At 38.2% G+C, this 17,538-nt stretch overlaps 2 protein-coding genes across 2 annotated transcripts; both read right to left on the reverse strand.

The window, feature by feature from the left end:
- Nucleotides 1-11,897: 11,897 nt before the first annotated feature.
- LOC110897316 (delta(12) fatty acid desaturase DES8.11) lies at nucleotides 11,898-13,343 on the reverse strand. Its single transcript, XM_022144069.2, has 2 exons — nucleotides 13,265-13,343; nucleotides 11,898-13,182 (listed from the first exon to the last, which is right to left on the reverse strand). The coding sequence occupies exon 2, from the start codon at nucleotides 13,156-13,158 to the stop codon at nucleotides 12,028-12,030; it is 1,131 nt and encodes a 376-aa protein (XP_021999761.1). The 5' UTR covers nucleotides 13,159-13,182; nucleotides 13,265-13,343; the 3' UTR covers nucleotides 11,898-12,027.
- A 1,706-nt stretch (nucleotides 13,344-15,049) lies between these two features.
- LOC110897318 (delta(12) fatty acid desaturase DES8.11-like) lies at nucleotides 15,050-16,272 on the reverse strand. The gene has a single exon (XM_022144071.2). The coding sequence runs from the start codon at nucleotides 16,252-16,254 to the stop codon at nucleotides 15,124-15,126; it is 1,131 nt and encodes a 376-aa protein (XP_021999763.1). The 5' UTR covers nucleotides 16,255-16,272; the 3' UTR covers nucleotides 15,050-15,123.
- Between the last annotated feature and the right edge of the window lie 1,266 nt (nucleotides 16,273-17,538).

Consider the following 17,538-nt stretch of genomic DNA (forward strand, 5'->3'; position numbering starts at 1 on the left):
AGACATGCTTCGGGCATGCGTTATCGATTTCGGCAATGGCTGGGAAAAGCACCTCCCTTTGGTGGAGTTCTCATACAATAACAGTTATCACACTAGCATACAAGCCGCTCCATTCGAGGCATTGTACGGACGTAAATGCCGGTCACCTCTCTGTTGGGCAGAGGTGGGGGATAGTCAGATTACGGGTCCAGAGATTGTAGTGGACGCCACGGAAAAGATAGCACAGATACGACAACGCATGGCGGCAGCACGCGACCGTCAGAAAGCATACGCGGATAAGCGTAGAAAGCCATTGGAATTTCAGGTCGGGGACCGGGTTTTACTTAAAGTCTCACCCTGGAAGGGTGTGGTACGTTTTGGCAAACGGGGCAAACTAAATCCGCGGTACGTCGGACCATTCGAGATCATTGAGAAAATAGGCAAGGTGGCCTACAAGTTGAACCTACCAGCTGAACTCGGTGCAGTTCACAACGTCTTTCACGTGTCGAATCTGAAGAAGTGCCTGTCAGATGAGACCCTCATAGTTCCTTTCAAGGAACTCACCATCGATGAGCGGTTGCAGTTCGTCGAAGAGCCAGTTGAAATCACGGACCGGGATGTGAAGGTCCTCAAAAGCAAGAGAATCCCTCTTGTTCGAGTACGTTGGAACTCCAGACGTGGCCCAGAGTACACCTGGGAACGCGAAGACAAGATGACAGAAAAGTACCCCCAGTTATTCGGAACCAATGCAACCACTACTGAGGCTGAAGCTACTACTTCGGAATTTCGGGACGAAATTCCAGATCAACGGGGGGAGGATGTGACACCCCAGGAAAACCAGTGAACAATACAATTTACCTAGCTTCCTCAGTGAGTGCGTACCAAATTTCGGGACGAAATTTCTTTTTAGTAGGGGATAATGTGACAACTCGAAATTCTGAACCTATTTTTGTGTAACGTTTATAAACATGACTCGACTATATGAACTTGATTGACTAAGCGAATGCTTATTGAATGTTATGTGATATGTGTTTTAATGAATGTATACATGATATGTATGGGTATGTATATATGTTACATGAACCCAAACCGCACAACATGATCCGAACGCACAACACATATCAATCGCACAAGCCCATTTGGGCTATACTTTGTGTTTGGACCAATGGGCGGCCCATTGAGGGTTCGGCCCATCCTCTACTCGTATACACTTAGGGTAGGGCAACTACTTCTCACTTTTACAAAACACAATACACACACTCAAACCCTAGATCTTCCTCTCGTTTGTTTGGAACCCGACGGCAACAACACCTTTACTATCGAAGATATCTCCTGATTTGGATTAATCCTTGTTCACTCTCTTCATCGGTTAGTATGTTGTTTGTGTTCTCGAATTGATGATGTTATGATTTCACGTTTGGTTTTAGCCAATTGGAGTTGATTGCATGAATTGTTTACGTGTTGTGTAATATGATCGGATTGAGTGTATGTTTGTCAATCGGTTGCTATGTGATGATCTTGTTAATGATTAGGGTTCTTATTAGTTGTTATTATCATATGTTGTGCAAGAAATCATGATGAGGTAATAAGTAATCGGCTGCCATGTTCTGTTTACAGATCGGTTATATGATGATTTAAGATCGAATACATGTTAACAATTCAGGATTCATGCTGATATGTTTTAGGGGTTTGATGTTTGTTCATGTTGAATTGATTTAGGGTTCTTAGGAATCGGATGATAACTATCTTGTTCGATCGAGTGTATGTAACTGATTAGTTGGAATTATGTTGATTGATTTTGTTAACTTGTTTGGTAAACTTGGAAACATAGATAATTGTAACTGATTGCATAATATTCGGAAATTTAACACAATCACACAAGTTGGTCGCACAAGAAACAAGTCACAAGAGACTTGATCCGATCACACAAGTGCATGTCGCACAAGAGATCCTCAGTCGCACAATAACTGTGGGATCGCACAAGCTATCGGGCTTGTTAACAGTTGGGCCGAACAAGCCCAAATCCAGTCGCACAACCCACTGGAATCGCACAAGGCCTATGATTAGTTACTGGGCCGTAGTCTTGGGCTGGGTAATAAAGCTGGACCGCACATGCTGTATGCTTGCTTAAACTGTTTGGGCCGGATGTTGATTTGGGTTGGGCTCATCCGATCGTACAAGACCAGTCGGATCGCACAAGACTTTTATATGGGCCGAGTATGTTATGTTTTGGACTTCTCTTCTGTTGGGCTTAAGTATAGTTGGGCCGGGTTAGTGATCAATCGCACAACCCATTGTGGATCGCACAAGCCTTGCAGATCGCACAAGGGGTTGGGCCGATTGTTAATGAGCCCAATTGTTTAGTCGCACATGTTGAATATGTTAAACACCTGATTAACTGGAAAATGCTGCCATGATCTATACGTGTTTGAAAACGTGTTAACTTATGTGATACATACGTGCATTACTTGAAGTCAAAACCTGACTTGTGTGATAACCCTGTTAGGACGTGGTTGACCACTGTTAGTTCAAGAACCCTCTCTTTTTGTGTATCTGCCGAGCAAACCAAGGTGAGTTCACACAGCCAAGGCATGGGATTCCCGGGTTGGGAATTGGGTTGGAATGTTAAATATGGAATGATTACTCGTACTTACGCAATCTCTAGACTATAGACCATCGTCCTCAGGATAGTCAGGACACTTACGTAAAACCTACGTAAACTAGTATCTACCATTGTCTCCCGGGTCGGGAGGACACTTACGTAAATCCTGTGTAACCTAACACCCACTACTGTCTTCCGGGTCGGAAGGACACTTACGTAAATCCTACGTAAACCCCACGCGTACCACTGTCCTCGGGGAAGGGCACTCACGTAAATCCTGCGTGACCTAGTACGTATTCATGTTCTCGGTTTAAGAAGAACACATGGTTGCAAATAGTCTAGTAAGTACCATAATGGGAAGCCCCCATTATAAAGGATAAATGTGAGAACCCCTCACCAGTAGTATATACTTGTACGGGAAGCCCCCACTAGATGAACTTACGCAATATTGTTATGAACTTACTTTCTGTGAACTCGCTCAACTAGTTGTTGATTATCTGCTGCATGCCTTGCAGGACCTTAGGTATCATATGGAGCTTGCACAAGGAGGAGCGGGTCGTTGTGGACAAGGATTCGTGAATGCTTACTAAACACTTATGATATTTCATACGTTAACACTTATGTTGGGTTTTACTTTAATGCTTCCGCTACACTTAATTATGTTGGTTTGATAAACACCTTTCGTATTGATGGATAATTATTACTATTTATTACATGTTCAATATGATTGGTGGCTTGATCCTGGTCAGTCACGCTCCCAAGCGGTGATACTCCGCAGGTGGATTTTGGGGATGTGACAGACTCACTGATGGTTAGACACCAAGATGAAATGCTTGAATTTAAAAAGATAACCGAATGTAATGTATATGAGAATAGAATGTGATGAGACCCTATAATTATGAATCATATATATATATATATATAATGTGTGCTAATGATGCGAATGTATGTGGTGACTGCTGGTTGTACAAAATGGGTGGTCATGTAGTTTGCATTAGTATTGTGACAACCCGCATCTTTGAGGTTAGCACCCTTTGTGTGATAATTGTAAATTGTCGTTTCTTATATATATTTATAACGCCTTACTCTTCCACGTCATGTGATTTGATATAAAATTATCTTATATATATTATCGTATATACATATATAAACATCCAAACTCATTATCTTAGGAATATATATTTATATACGTATGCGTATAACCGAAACCCGGTTATCATGACCTGACCCAAACCAACGTCGACCAACATAAACATACACTCAACCCGTTTCACCACACCCCTTGCGGCCCATTTAAATTCTCGGCCCAAGTCAAGCAACCCAAACCGCCACCCCTTTTCCCAACCTCTTTCGTTTCGGCCCAAGTATGACCCAGCCGAAACTCCCTTTGATTTCGGCCAATGTGACCCAAACCGCCCCAAACCCCTACCACCCCTCATGTACGTATGCATGTGTGTGTGCGTGTAATCTGTGTATCACAAAACAAAGAAAAAACCCTAACCCTCTCTCCTTCCCCTCGACGCACGGCTGCAGGCGACCCCCCCTGGACCGTCGCTACTCCCTCTTTCTCTCTCTCGATATCTCTCACTCTAGCTCTCTCTCATCTCTCTCCAAGGTTAGTATGTATTTTGTTTTTGATTCGGTTTGAAGTTTTATAAACTTGGTTGTGTTTTTCTGAGTTTGTTGATAATCATGATGGTTATAATGTTACTTGTAGTGAAGGATGCATGAAAATCATGTATGGTGGTTCGTTTTATCGTTTAAGTATACTTAACATATAAAGGTTAATTAGGGTTTGAGATTATTGATGATGTTGATACTTGGTAAGATAAATCTGAGATAAATAAACTATTAACTGCTTGGGGTGATTGATTATGTACCTATAATCGCAAAAACATGTCAAGTAAACTCGAAAACTCGTTTTATGTCACTAAGAGCTGAAACAGGAAATCTGTCCAAGGATTTCAGCCAGATTCAGTTGGCTGTAACCGGGTCATAACGTAACGAAAACTGGATTTTCTTGAGTCTAAAACGTAGTATTTCGAAATACGCTTCTAATGGCGCTGGAGTAAAAAATTTTCGATGTGGTTTGATATTTAAACGAGTTATTTCGTTTCAGTGGTGAAAGCTGCATTTAAATGCAGACAAGTCTGAATGGGAATATGTTCGGACATGATTGGTGAATTAAGTGTGGACAGCTTTGAGACAAATCACAAATGCGGACACTAATAAAAGAACTAAGTTCGAACATGTTTAAATGATTATGTGCGGACTTAACACTCACTATGTTTGGATGGATATAATTGAGCTAAATGCGGATCAATGATTTTAAAACAAGTGGGGACAAAGGATTTCTGTTTCACAAGTTCGGATGAAATTTTGAAATACAAGTGCGGAGAAGGAGAAAACTCACAAGTATGGACCAGGATTTCAAAACCGTAAGTGCGGACAAGAGAAAACCACAAACTCGGATAAAAACACAAGTACTAACATGTGTTTATCCAAATTCGCACAAAACAACCATCCCAAAATAGATCTGAACACAAATGATTGCTTACCTCAGCAATCTTCTTCAAAAACCCAGAGAATTTGAAGAAAAACTATAAATCGGACACAATCTGAGCAAAATCTCAATAATCAAATCAAGCACAAACACTCACAACTAAACCCTAATCACCATCCATGATGAAAAATCAAGAAACACATGAAGAATCCATGAAAATCATGAGAAAAGTGTGAGAAAACCCTAGAAACTTGAAAACCCACTAGAATGAACAAAACTGAACAAAATCTAACCTCTAACACGAAGTCTACAGCGGTAAGAGCACTCTGTATATAGAGCCTACTCTGATACCACTTGTAAGGTCGTCTTCCTTCAACGAACACCCGAACCGGACCGATCGAACACACACGTGATGTGCGGAAACCACCGCGTGTCTTGTACCGCAACGTAGAGCTCGTACAGAAGGTGTAGAAGACGAGAGAACAGTGAATCAGAGTATTCACAATTAACAATTACACACAGTGAATGAAGAACACACAAAGTTAGGGTTTGTTTGCACAAGAAGTTTTCTCCAAAATTTCATTGTTTATTGAGTCCCTTGTCTGCGCACAGTCACTTAGAAAATATACACACCTAAATACGGACACATAAGCCCTTACAATGCAAAACCCTAGTCAGTACTTAACAAATATGTACTGATGATGTGCACAAAATGCAACATATAAATTACATCAATTGTGGCATAAAACTAACCCTTTTTAGTACTAATATTGGAAAAAGTGTGCTTTTGTCTTCCTTTTGTATTTTCAGGATTAAATGAGCTCAAATAGACAAAAGAAGCAAAAAGGCAGCTAAATCTAACATAAATACAAGAAAAGGAACAAATGTGGCATGCCCGACCTCCCAACAACATCTTTCCAAGCAAAACAATAAGATAGAAGACTGAACACGCCCCGTGCTCAGTGAGCACGGGGGCGTGCCCAAGTGTCAGCAGAAAAGACAAAGTGGTAGAAGCTTCCATCGCCCACCACGGGGCCGTGCTCAGCGGACACGGGGCCGTGGTTATCTATAAGATTCGCGGAATCCAGCCAAATCTTGATAGTACAAATATGCTTCTACACACGGGGTCGTGCTCAGCGGACACGGGGGCGTGGTCAACTAATGCAGACAAACTGCATTTAATAAAGAAAGAGAGGAGGATGGACACGGGGTCGTGCCCGAGCTTCTGTTCAGCCTATAAATAGGAGTTCTTGGAGCTCTTGCAACTCATCCCTTGGCACACCACCTCTCTCACACTTCAACCACCACCCACCACCATCACAACACCATCATCCACCACCATCATCCATTGTCCATCATAGAGTGTGTGAGTCGTCTCAGGAACCAAGATTGATCGTAAGAGTTCTTGACAATCAAAGGCCATGTTTGCCTAAGTCTCTTACATCACTTGGTGAAGACAAGTGTTTAGTGTAATACTTTTTATTTTTAATCTTTTGCACTTTTTAATTGGTTTTGTATTAATGACTTTAATTACTAGTTTCTTATGTTGAAGGTGATTCTTCCTTATCGTTTGTCTGTGGTGTCTTGGCATTATTTTACTGTCTATATAAAATAAAAGATTTTCACCATTCATATCTCAACGGTCTATATGGAGGTATGTTGGCTACCTGGTCGGGGGTTAAGGGAACGGTTTGGTAAGAGTCTTGCCATTGTTCAGTGTATAGATCCTGCAAAGGACCTGGGTCAAATTTAGTAGGACCTCCTTCAATACCCAACGGTATTGGATGGCGGGGGTCCAAACTCTTTGATCCCCACATAAGTTAAACTACTATTAAAACTTTAACCCGGCTACTTAGGACTGTATCCTTGCTGACTCAGACTACTTAGCCGAGGGTAACGTCGCCTTCAAAAGAAGGGCCTACCACATTATGCATTAATAACTTAATTAATTATCTTTCAATAATCTGACCCTTTAGGATTGTATCCTTGCTGACTCAGACTACTGGGTTGAGGGTAACGTCGCCTTCAAAAGAGTGGCCTACTACAATAACTAAGATAATCTCTTAAACAAGTGCAAAAGTGCGAAAATAATCAAAGGTTACACTACACACGAGTCGGATCCAAGTGATTCATCTTGTCTATCTGTTTTTACTTTTATTTTATTTTCAACATTTTAGTTAGTTTTATTTTTCTACTTTAAAAACCTTTTTCTAACATTTTAACTTGATTAGACGTTGAGGATAAACCGGTACTAAAAGCTCTTGTGTCCTTGGACGACCTCGGTATCTTACCAACACTATACTACGTCCACGATGGGTGCACTTGCCCATATGTGTGTTTAGTGTTAGTGAATATCGTGTTTATAAATTTTAAACTTGGCTAAAAAGTGTAAAAAGGGCTTAAAATATACACCTAAATTATATACACACTGACACGCATCAACTGACAAATACAAGAACTACAAATTTGGGCATGGGTGCAAGAATTACAAGTACTGACAAGCTAAAAACCCTAAATTTGGACAACCTTGCAAGAAATACAAGTTCTAACAACCCTAAACTACAAATTCGGACCATCTATCCAAGAAACATAAGTTCTGACAAGTATAAACCACAAATGCGGCCACACTAAAGCATATACTAGTCCGCATTTGTTCTTTTGTGAACATATAGACTTTCAACAAATGTTGAACAAGTCCCCGAAGATTCATTCTTTGGCAGGATCCAGCGTTTATCAAAATTAGGTGCACTTACAACAAATATCCTTTACTAAATAATCACCGTCTTCAGGTAAAGGACTAACATTGATATACTTACTCAGGCAAATGGATGCAATATGACCGAATTGCTTACACATGAAACACCGTATCCTTGCTTTCCTTGGTCTTCCCATTGGTCCAGTACTTTTCCAACTTGCTTTCTTGAAGAAATCTTTCGGAATCATCTTCTTGGGGAACTTGTTAATTGGCGACTTCCAAGAACGAGTGGATGGCTTCCCCTGTGCGTACTTGCTCTTCCTTCCGCTGCCCTGGCCGCACTTTCCCTTGTTCTTTCCGGTATCGCGTGAATCGGTACCAACCGATTTAGTCTTGTTCACCCTCAGACAATCTCCGAACCCGTAATCCTTCTTCTCCTTGATCTTGGTAGAACCTTCGGCTCTGATACCAATGTTGGTATCACTGTCACAGGCTTCCCAGGTCCAAGATTTCGGAGTAGAGGGATGATAACAATCATCCACATAATCACAACACTTCTCGCACCAATACATGATCGAAAATAAACTTGAAAGAAACTAAACGAACTCGTAAAATACTAACCGAAACAAACTGCACTTTTGATAAACTTCAAACTTTATAACTGAATTGTAATGTGTACATAACTGATTGTTTGAAGCCCTATTTATATATGATGAAGCGTTGTGAGTTGAAGAGATGTGTCGCATGGGAATGGGTATGTCGACCCCATGATAACCGTCCATATGGTTTATCTCTTCACACACACACCGTTTCAAATTATAGGCCCAAACTAAACAAACATAACCCTAATTCGACCCATACATACTATTGGCCTACGGCCCAAACAGAAAATAAATAAATTAACATATTAAGTATGACCCATTAACTAATAAATATAAACATATGTTGTAGCGTTTTCCTTCGAACTCCGGTTGTGCTGGTTATCGGTCTTCACACACCACATATGATATTATGATCATTAGTTTGATGGTTGAAATTATTAAAGTCTAATATGATGTGCCCTACTGCTTCAGGTGGTTAGATCCAAATATTTAATAGAAATAATGGTTGACCCAGCCAGCATTCAGCGACAAAACGTTGTTAGTTATGCTTTAAACTTTCATTAGGCAATACTATATTCAGCTTTCCTTACCTTAAACATATATAATAGAAATAATGGTTGACCCAGCCAGCATTCAGCGACAAAACGTTGTTAGTTGTGCTTTAAACTTTCATTATGCAATACTATATTCAGCTTTCCTTACCTTAAACATATATAATAGAAATAATGGTTGACCCAGCCAGCATTCAGCGACAAAACGTTGTTAGTTGTGCTTTAAACTTTCATTATGCAATATTTTATTCAGCTTTCCTTTCCTTATACATACAAAAAGTTGTGCTTCAAAGTTTCATTATGCATTATTATATTCAGCTTTCCTTACCTTAAACATATAAAAAGAGCATCTTCCATGAATGTTTAGATGTTTATCTTATTAGGATAATTTTAGTTATTTTATGTTTTAGTTTGTATTTTTTATATGCTTTTGAAAACGAGATGTTTTATATAATTTTAGGATTTTATTAGACTTTTTTATGTTATTTGTAGTTTTATTGATATGTAATTTTGAAATCAGTAAATGGTAGCAAATAACTATACCAAGGTGGTCACAATTGTGTAAAAACTGGTGGCTAAATGGTGGCAATATCGGTGGCAAATTGTGTAAAAAATGGTGGCTAAATGGTGGCAATATCAGTGGCTAAATAGTATGAAGATGCGTCACAACTCGGTGGCAAACAAGGCGGAGCGTAGCAAATATGAAGCGGTGGCAAATAATTTTGACCAATTTTGTGGTGGTAAAAATAAGGTAGCAAAATATAAAAATGGTGGCTATTTGGTGGCATTAGGGCAATTGACACGAGTGTTTTTGTCACCGTATTTTCGGTGGCAAACTGGTGACAACAAAGAAATTGCTACCATTTTGTAACAAAAAATTATATGACAAAAACCATGTTTTCTAGTAGTGTATTGAAACTTAACACTAGTGTTTTACACTAAAATATTGTTTCATTTTCAGACGATTCGTCAAGTCTCACCTAAGATAATTTTGTGCACACATATTATTTAAAAAAAATATATATCTACACAATAAAATTATTTAGAAATCAAGTAAAATATTTTAAATAAAATTTCAAGGTAAGGAATTTACTTAGTACGTAATGTAAATTTTTAATAGATATGTGATGTGTTAGGCATTGGATATTGTATTTCTTAAAAGAAAATAAATAATTTATAAGCAAGATAGCATCAAGATATGAAACTAAAAGTGAATGATACAACTACTTTAAGATATGTGTCATATTATCTTTTATTTTCTGTTATTAAGTTAGTGAGCTCCTTTATAAATACGCTTGTATCTATGTACTAGTGGGGAACCCGTGTGTTGCGACGGAGTCGACAATACGCAGCGAAACATGATACGCATCAAACAATTAGAAGTGAAATGAGGATGTCATGGGACGTCGTTGTACAATCAATTACAAATATCAGATTTAGTTAAACAAAAGGTTTACCCGTTTAATAGTGTAACTCGCATTCCTACAGCGGCAATTGCAATGAAGTAATTCAAACAATGCCTCAAGTTGAAGATAATTAAAAACTTCAATACCACAATTTTAAAATGTGAAATTGAAAGTTCAGTTTTATGTTGGATAACAAGATGATAAAACTATTGTTTCTTCCAAGATGGTTCCATCTTTTAGCACTTTACCCTCATAAACGAGCATCTGCCATGCAGGTGTAGGTATCGGTTGAGTTCTGTATGGTAGCAATATTCGGTATATGATGAAAAAAATACTTTTAGAGTTTATTTTTGAAAAACTTAATAAACGCAAGTTATTAGATAAAAGCTAATTTCAATGATGAATAAAATATTATTAAAATTATACTAATGTGAAAGAATATGATTACAATACTTGCATTGTATTCATAATACACGCTTTGACAAGAAAAAAATAAATGTTGAATACAGTTTTAACGACTAAGAATTGTGGGTTAACTTAAAATAGTAGTAGTTGTTGTCACGTCACAATCATGTAAGTAGTGAGAGTTTAACTAAACTCTCACTAAAGGTGGGTGATATGGCACCACATGATTGACGCAAAAAAAATATTCTCTTTCACACCTCTCCCTTTAGGCTCGTTAAGGGCATAATGAAAAAGGGGGAGTCAGCCCCCTGGCACCCCTCTTATTTGAGGCGTAATAGTTTAACAGAGAGGAAACGCCCACAACAACTGAGTTAATACTATGAGAATCGATCACCGAAACAACGTTTTGGGCTCTCTAAAAAACGTCATGTCATTGCTACACAAAACCCCTCTCAACAACGTCTTGGGCTCTCTAAAGAACATGTCATGTCATTGCTACACAAAACTCTACTCAAATCTCCCCCTCTCACAACATACTCAATTTTCCGGAAAACAATAAAAAAATCATCCCTCGCCTATCTCCCTCGGTCACCTCTCTTTACTCAAATTCATCATTTTTGGGCGTCTTGGACAAGAACTCCCAAACTCCTATTGGAGCCGGTCTAATCAAAGGAATTCAACAAGAACTTAGTCACATTTTGATTATCATCAGGCTTGTAGATACATGACCTTTGATCACTTGCTAAAACACACAATAAGGGGAGTGGGGGCGGATAGCTTTTCAACGCGCGATAGCCAATTCAACGCGTGGAACAATTGTGAAGACCACCGCCACCAACTTTTTTACGAGTGATGATTTCAAGTGCGTGATAAAATCAACGCGTTATGGGATTGTGAGTGATAAATGGATGTGAGGGGTGTGAGGGTTTATTGTTGGGTGTTGTGAGTGATGACCATTGCCACTAAAAAATGATGTGAGTGATGAAAAAATGGTTGATGACATGGTGGAACTTGATTGGATGTTTGTGAGTGATAGAATTTTTGCAAGTGATACCACCCTCACTCCCCTAATAAACTTTTGATCAACATATCGATATCCTATTTTAATCAGGAAGATCGAGATAGAACAACATAATGAAAAAAATGGAAAACGCTTACTAAGAAAATTAAAATTGACGATACCTTTGTATTATTTGTCTTTAGTAGAAAAGAGATACAAGAAAAACACACCATGAGTGCAAAATAGAACACAAGACGTTACATTTGGATGTTTTATTTAAACATTTACTTACGGAACCAGTAAATACCACTGTTCTCTGCACCCTCATCTGGCTCAACAAAAATACATTCCTTGGTTTCTCTCCAGAAAGCCTTTAAGATCGGAGTATCATCGTATTTGTAGTAGTCACCTAAGATCGGCTTGATAGCCTTGGTGGCCTCAACGGTATGGTAATGTGGAATCGTTGAGATCAAGTGGTGCACTACATGAGCACAAGTAACATCATGAAAGATAGTGTTAAAGATTCCGTAGTCTCTGTCCACTGTCGACAAAGCACCTCGTATCCAGTCCCACTCTCTTGAGTCGTAGTGAGCTAGGGACGGATGGCTATGATGCAAAAAGGTGAAGAAGATGAAATGCGCATTCATAACCAACAAAGGAGCACCATAGATACAAAACAACCATGTAGCACTTGTGGCAGCTGCAATCTTGTATAGAGCATAGAAAGCTACAACCATTCCAGCATCGGAGAGCCAAATCTGTTTGCGCTCACTAGCGTTGAAGATAGGACTTTGCGGGTAAAAGTGACTTGCAAACCCATTGTATTCTCGTCCATGGATATTGAAGGTAAAGTACATGGGGAAGCTAAGAAGCAACCTAACAACAGTCATGATCAAGTTTCCCAGTGGGTTGTTTAGAACTTCGGAATACAAGGTGTCCGCCTTCCTTTTGGGGATCCAAACCTCATCATACTCCATTGAATTGGTGTGCGCATGGTGGCTACGGTGACTATATTTGAAAGAGAAGTATGGAGTGAGGAAAGATGAGTGGAGGATAAACCCAAGTGTATCATCAAGCCACTGGTATTCACTAAAGGCATGATGGCCCAAGTCATGACCAATGCTCCAAATCCCCATAAAGCTACTACCTTGGCAAAACCAATAAATTGGCCATGCTAAGTAATTGAGGGGTTTAGGTAGAAGTGGAATGAAATTTGAGGCCAGATAATAAAAAGTATAGCATATAGCGATGTCGCGGAAAAGGTAGTAGGATGAGGTTGCTAGAGATCGCTTAAAACAATGTGGTGGTATTGCTTTCTTAAGATCACTTATCTCAAATGGAGTTTTTGCTGTGGGAACACGTTTGAGAACATTTGTGTCAGCCGTAGCTTCATTCATCCGGCCACCCGCTCCCATTTTATCGTCTCTGAAGCAAGGAACCTGCCAAAGGAAAAGATTAAATCAGCCATCATTCAAACATATACAGAAGGATGTGTATATAAATAGTCTGGTGCTCACGTACAACAATAGATATCTCTAAGAGAAGTAAATTGCTTTGTTATTGAACTGCCTTCAGAATGCTAAAGGGTTTCCAATTTATAGTTGGAGCTTGCTAGCTTAGTTCCAAAAATATAGCATACGAATGAAATTAAGTTGACTATTTGCATCAGTTTTGGATAGTCGTTTATGGTGTGCTGCATGGCTAACAAACATTCTTTTGGAGTCAAGAAATGAAAAGGAAATACTCTATGTTGACCCATGTAACAACAAAGAACCATTAGTTGCATAACTTGCTTGTATTAAACTTTCTGTAGAAACATTGCGGTTTTACACTTTTTACAATATTATAGTATTTTAAAGTACAAAGATATTTAAATAAATATCTTATTTATGGTTAATTATATACACACACAAATGAAACTTCAACGAAAAATATAGACTACCTCAAATGTAAAGTTTAGATGAAAAGTTGACTTATTTATCTAATTTTTAATAAATGAATGTAATGTAACTAGTGGAATCCTTTCCGCATTAAAGCATGAATTCAATTGGTATTAGCCAAGTTTATTATGGTATTGGTATTATACCTATATTTGTAATAGCAATCAAAAGATAAAACCCAAAATAAATTTGTGTTATATTCAAAAGGATGCCAACACATATTTTATATCGATCAAAAAACCATAAAAATAAAATATTAGTAATGGTTTCGTTAGTACGATACTGGTAACGATATTGTTCGATCTCAATTGACGTGGTATCAATATTGTTGCGGTGATATCATTTCGATAACGCCCATAAACGATGGCACTCAAATTTCTTCAACAGTTAGATGATTTTTTTCTTCAACCAAATCAGTGTTTATGGTGGCAATTAGGGCCTTCAACTCGCTCACTACTCGTCGCTCGCTCGATGCTCGTTCGAAAATTGCTCGTTCGATTTGACACTCAGTTGTAAACGAGCTGCTCTGCTCGGTTTGATTTATAAACGAGTCAAACATGAGCAAAGTTCCGCTCGGTTCATTTCGGTTCGAATTATTTTTTAATAATATATATATATATATATATATATACACATACACATACATATATAAACATGTATATACCCATTTATACACAATTATAAGTTATACATATATACACACTCCTATATATATACAAACATATACTTAAATATAAATTAAATTTATAGTTTTATATATACCAATCTATTAGGTTTTGGCCCGCTATATACAAATTTATAACTATATCTATACTAACTAGCCCAATCATGCTAATTAAAAAAATTAATATCAAATATAGAAGTTAAACCCTAAACCGATAAACGACTATCTGCTTATCGTCTCAATGTTTCATGTCAATACCCTAAGTCGATCATCTTCTGCTCTCAACGTCATTGTTTGTGCAATATGATCAGCGTCTCGTCGGCCACAACATTCTTATTCGTCAGAAAACTATTATGCCATAAAACGTGCCTGTTTTTAAAGATATAAAAACTTGAGACCCAACATTGTTATTATCTCTCTCAGCAAATTTAAATCGGGCGACATGGTTATCCAAATCGCTCAAACTTCGCTCGACGCTCGCTCGGAAAATTTACTGCTTGGAAAATGTTAGCTTGATTTAAGTCTCGGTTTTAAATGAGCCGCTCTGCTCATTTAAACTTTTCTTGAAAACAATCAAAAATCATCCCTCGCTTGTCTCCCTCGGTCAACTATCTTTACTCAAATTCATCATTTTTGGGCGTCTTGCGCAAGAACACACCTTTACTTATTTGTATTTATTTGTCTTTAGTAGATATAGGAGATACAATAAAAACACACCATGTGTGCAAAATAGAACACTAGACGTCCGTTACATTTGGATATTTTAATTTATATATTTACTTACGGAACCAGTAAATACCACTGTTCTCTGCACCCTCATCTGGCTCTACAAAAATACATTCCTTGGTTTCTCTCCAGAAAGCCTTTAAGATCGGAGTATCATCGTATTTGTAGTAGTCACCTAAGATGGGCTTAATAGCCTTGGTGGCCTCAACGGTATGGTAATGTGGAATCGTTGAGATCAAGTGGTGCACTACATGAGCACAAGTTACATCATGAAAGATAGTGTTAAAGATTCCGTAGTCTCTATCCACTGTCGACAAAGCACCTCGTATCCAGTCCCACTCTCTTGAGTCGTAGTGAGCTAGGGACAGATGGTTATGATGCAAATAGGTGAAGAAGACGAAATGCGCATTCATAACCAACAAAGGGGCACCATAGATACAAAACAACCATGTAGCACTAGTGGTAGCTGCAATCTTGTATAGAGCATAGAAAGCTACAACCATTCCAGCATCGGAGAGCCAAATCTGTTTGCGCTCGCTAGCGTTGAACATAGGACTTTGCGGGTAAAAGTGACTTGCAAACCCATTGTATTCTTGTCCGTGGATATTGAAGGTAAAGTACATGGGGAGGCTAAGAAGCAACCTAACAACAGTCATGATCAAGTTTCCCAATGGGTTGTTTAGAACTTCGGAATACAAGGTGTCCGCCTTCCTTTTGGGGATCCAAACCTCATCATACTCCAATGAATTGGTGTGCGCATGGTGGCCACGGTGACTATATTTGAAAGAGAAGTATGGAGTGAGGAAAGATGAGTGGAGGAGAAACCCAAGTGTATCATCAAGCCATTGGTATTCGCTAAAGGCGTGATGGCCTAAGTCATGACCAATGCTCCAAATCCCCATAAAGTTACTACCTTGGCAGAACCAATAAATTGGCCATGCTAAGTAATTGAGGGGCTTAGGTAGAAGTGGAATGTAATTTGAGGCCAAATAGTAGAAAGTATAGCTTATAGCAATGTCGCGGAAAAGGTAGTAGGAGGAGGTTGCTAGAGATCGCTTAAAACAGTGTGGTGGTATTGCTTTCTTAAGATCACTTATCTCAAATGGAGTTTTTGCTGTGGGGACACGTTTGAGAACATTAGTGTCAGTCGTAGCTTCATTCATCCGGCCACCCGCTCCCATTTTATCGTCTCTGAAGCAAGGAACCTGCCAAACAAAAAGATTAAATCAGCTATCATTCAAACATCTACAGAAGGATGTGTATATAAATAGTCTGGTGCTCACGTACAACAATAGATATCTCTAAGAGTAGTAAATTACTTTGTTACTGAACTGCCTTCAGAATGCTAAAGGGTTTCCAATTTATAGTTGGATCTTGCTAGCCTAGTTCCAAAAATATAGCATACGAATAAAGTTAAGTTTAGTATTTGCATCAGTTTTGGGTAGTCGTATATGGTGTGCTGCATGGCTAACGAACAATCTTTTGGAATCAAGAAATGAATAGGAAATACTCCATGTTGATCCATGTAACAACAAAGAGCCATTAGTTGCATAACTTGCTTGTATTAAACTTTCTGTAGAAACATTGTGGTTTTAAACTTTTTAATTACAATATTATATAGTATTTTAAAGTACCAACTTTCTGTAGAAACATTGTGGTTTTACACTTTTTACAATATTATATTATTTTAAAGTACCAAAATATTTAAATATGTTGGAAATATAGTATAATATAAATATCAAGTCCATTATATAGTATAAATATCAATTCCATTATTTGTTATGTTTTATGGTTTTTATGGTTTTTATTGTTTTAAGTGTAATGTATAAATCAAAGAGCTGGACTGAGCTTAAACAAGAAGTCGTTGCTGGGCTGTGACACCTGTGTCACCGCGACCATCAAACAAATACCAAGCCGATGAAATATTGTATTTCATACTTGGGATCTTGTATAAATATGTGTATCTTTTGCACATATCAATTCTTGTTCAATTTCAAACTCTACAACGCTTTCTGGAGAATTATACGGAAACTGGTGCATAAACGTACTCAGTTTAATGCGACAAATACTCCTGAACACTAACATATACTCAACATACCTTAAATAATCTTTACATGACTTAGAAATAAGTTTTGAATGCTTTGGTATGGCAAAAACAAGTTAATTCGCTTACAGTGACTAAACTTGACAAACTGCGAAAGTATGCCAATTTGAACTGTAACGAACATTCCGGAACATGTCCATAAGTTAAACATACCATAAATATCCTTTACATAGCTTAGAAATAGGCTTTGAGGGGTTTGGTATGCTAAAATAAACTTTTGGGTTATTCAGGGACTAAAAGTGTCAAAAAGTGCACAAGTTTGCACTTTCGAGCATAACTTACGTTCTGAATACATCCGGACATCCAAAAATTTATGTAAGCATCCTTATATTATGCCTTAGTGTTTGGCATGAGAAAAATC

The sequence above is a fragment of the Helianthus annuus genome, chromosome 13, assembly GCF_002127325.2.
Source record: "Helianthus annuus cultivar XRQ/B chromosome 13, HanXRQr2.0-SUNRISE, whole genome shotgun sequence".
Lineage (NCBI taxonomy): Eukaryota > Viridiplantae > Streptophyta > Magnoliopsida > Asterales > Asteraceae > Helianthus > Helianthus annuus.

What these genes read in the sequence shown, in the direction of transcription:
- LOC110897316 (XM_022144069.2), bottom strand. Translation starts at nt 13,158, where the DNA reads ATGGGAGCGGGTGGCCGGATGAATGAAGCTACGGCTGACACAAATGTT.
- LOC110897318 (XM_022144071.2), bottom strand. Translation starts at nt 16,254, where the DNA reads ATGGGAGCGGGTGGCCGGATGAATGAAGCTACGACTGACACTAATGTT.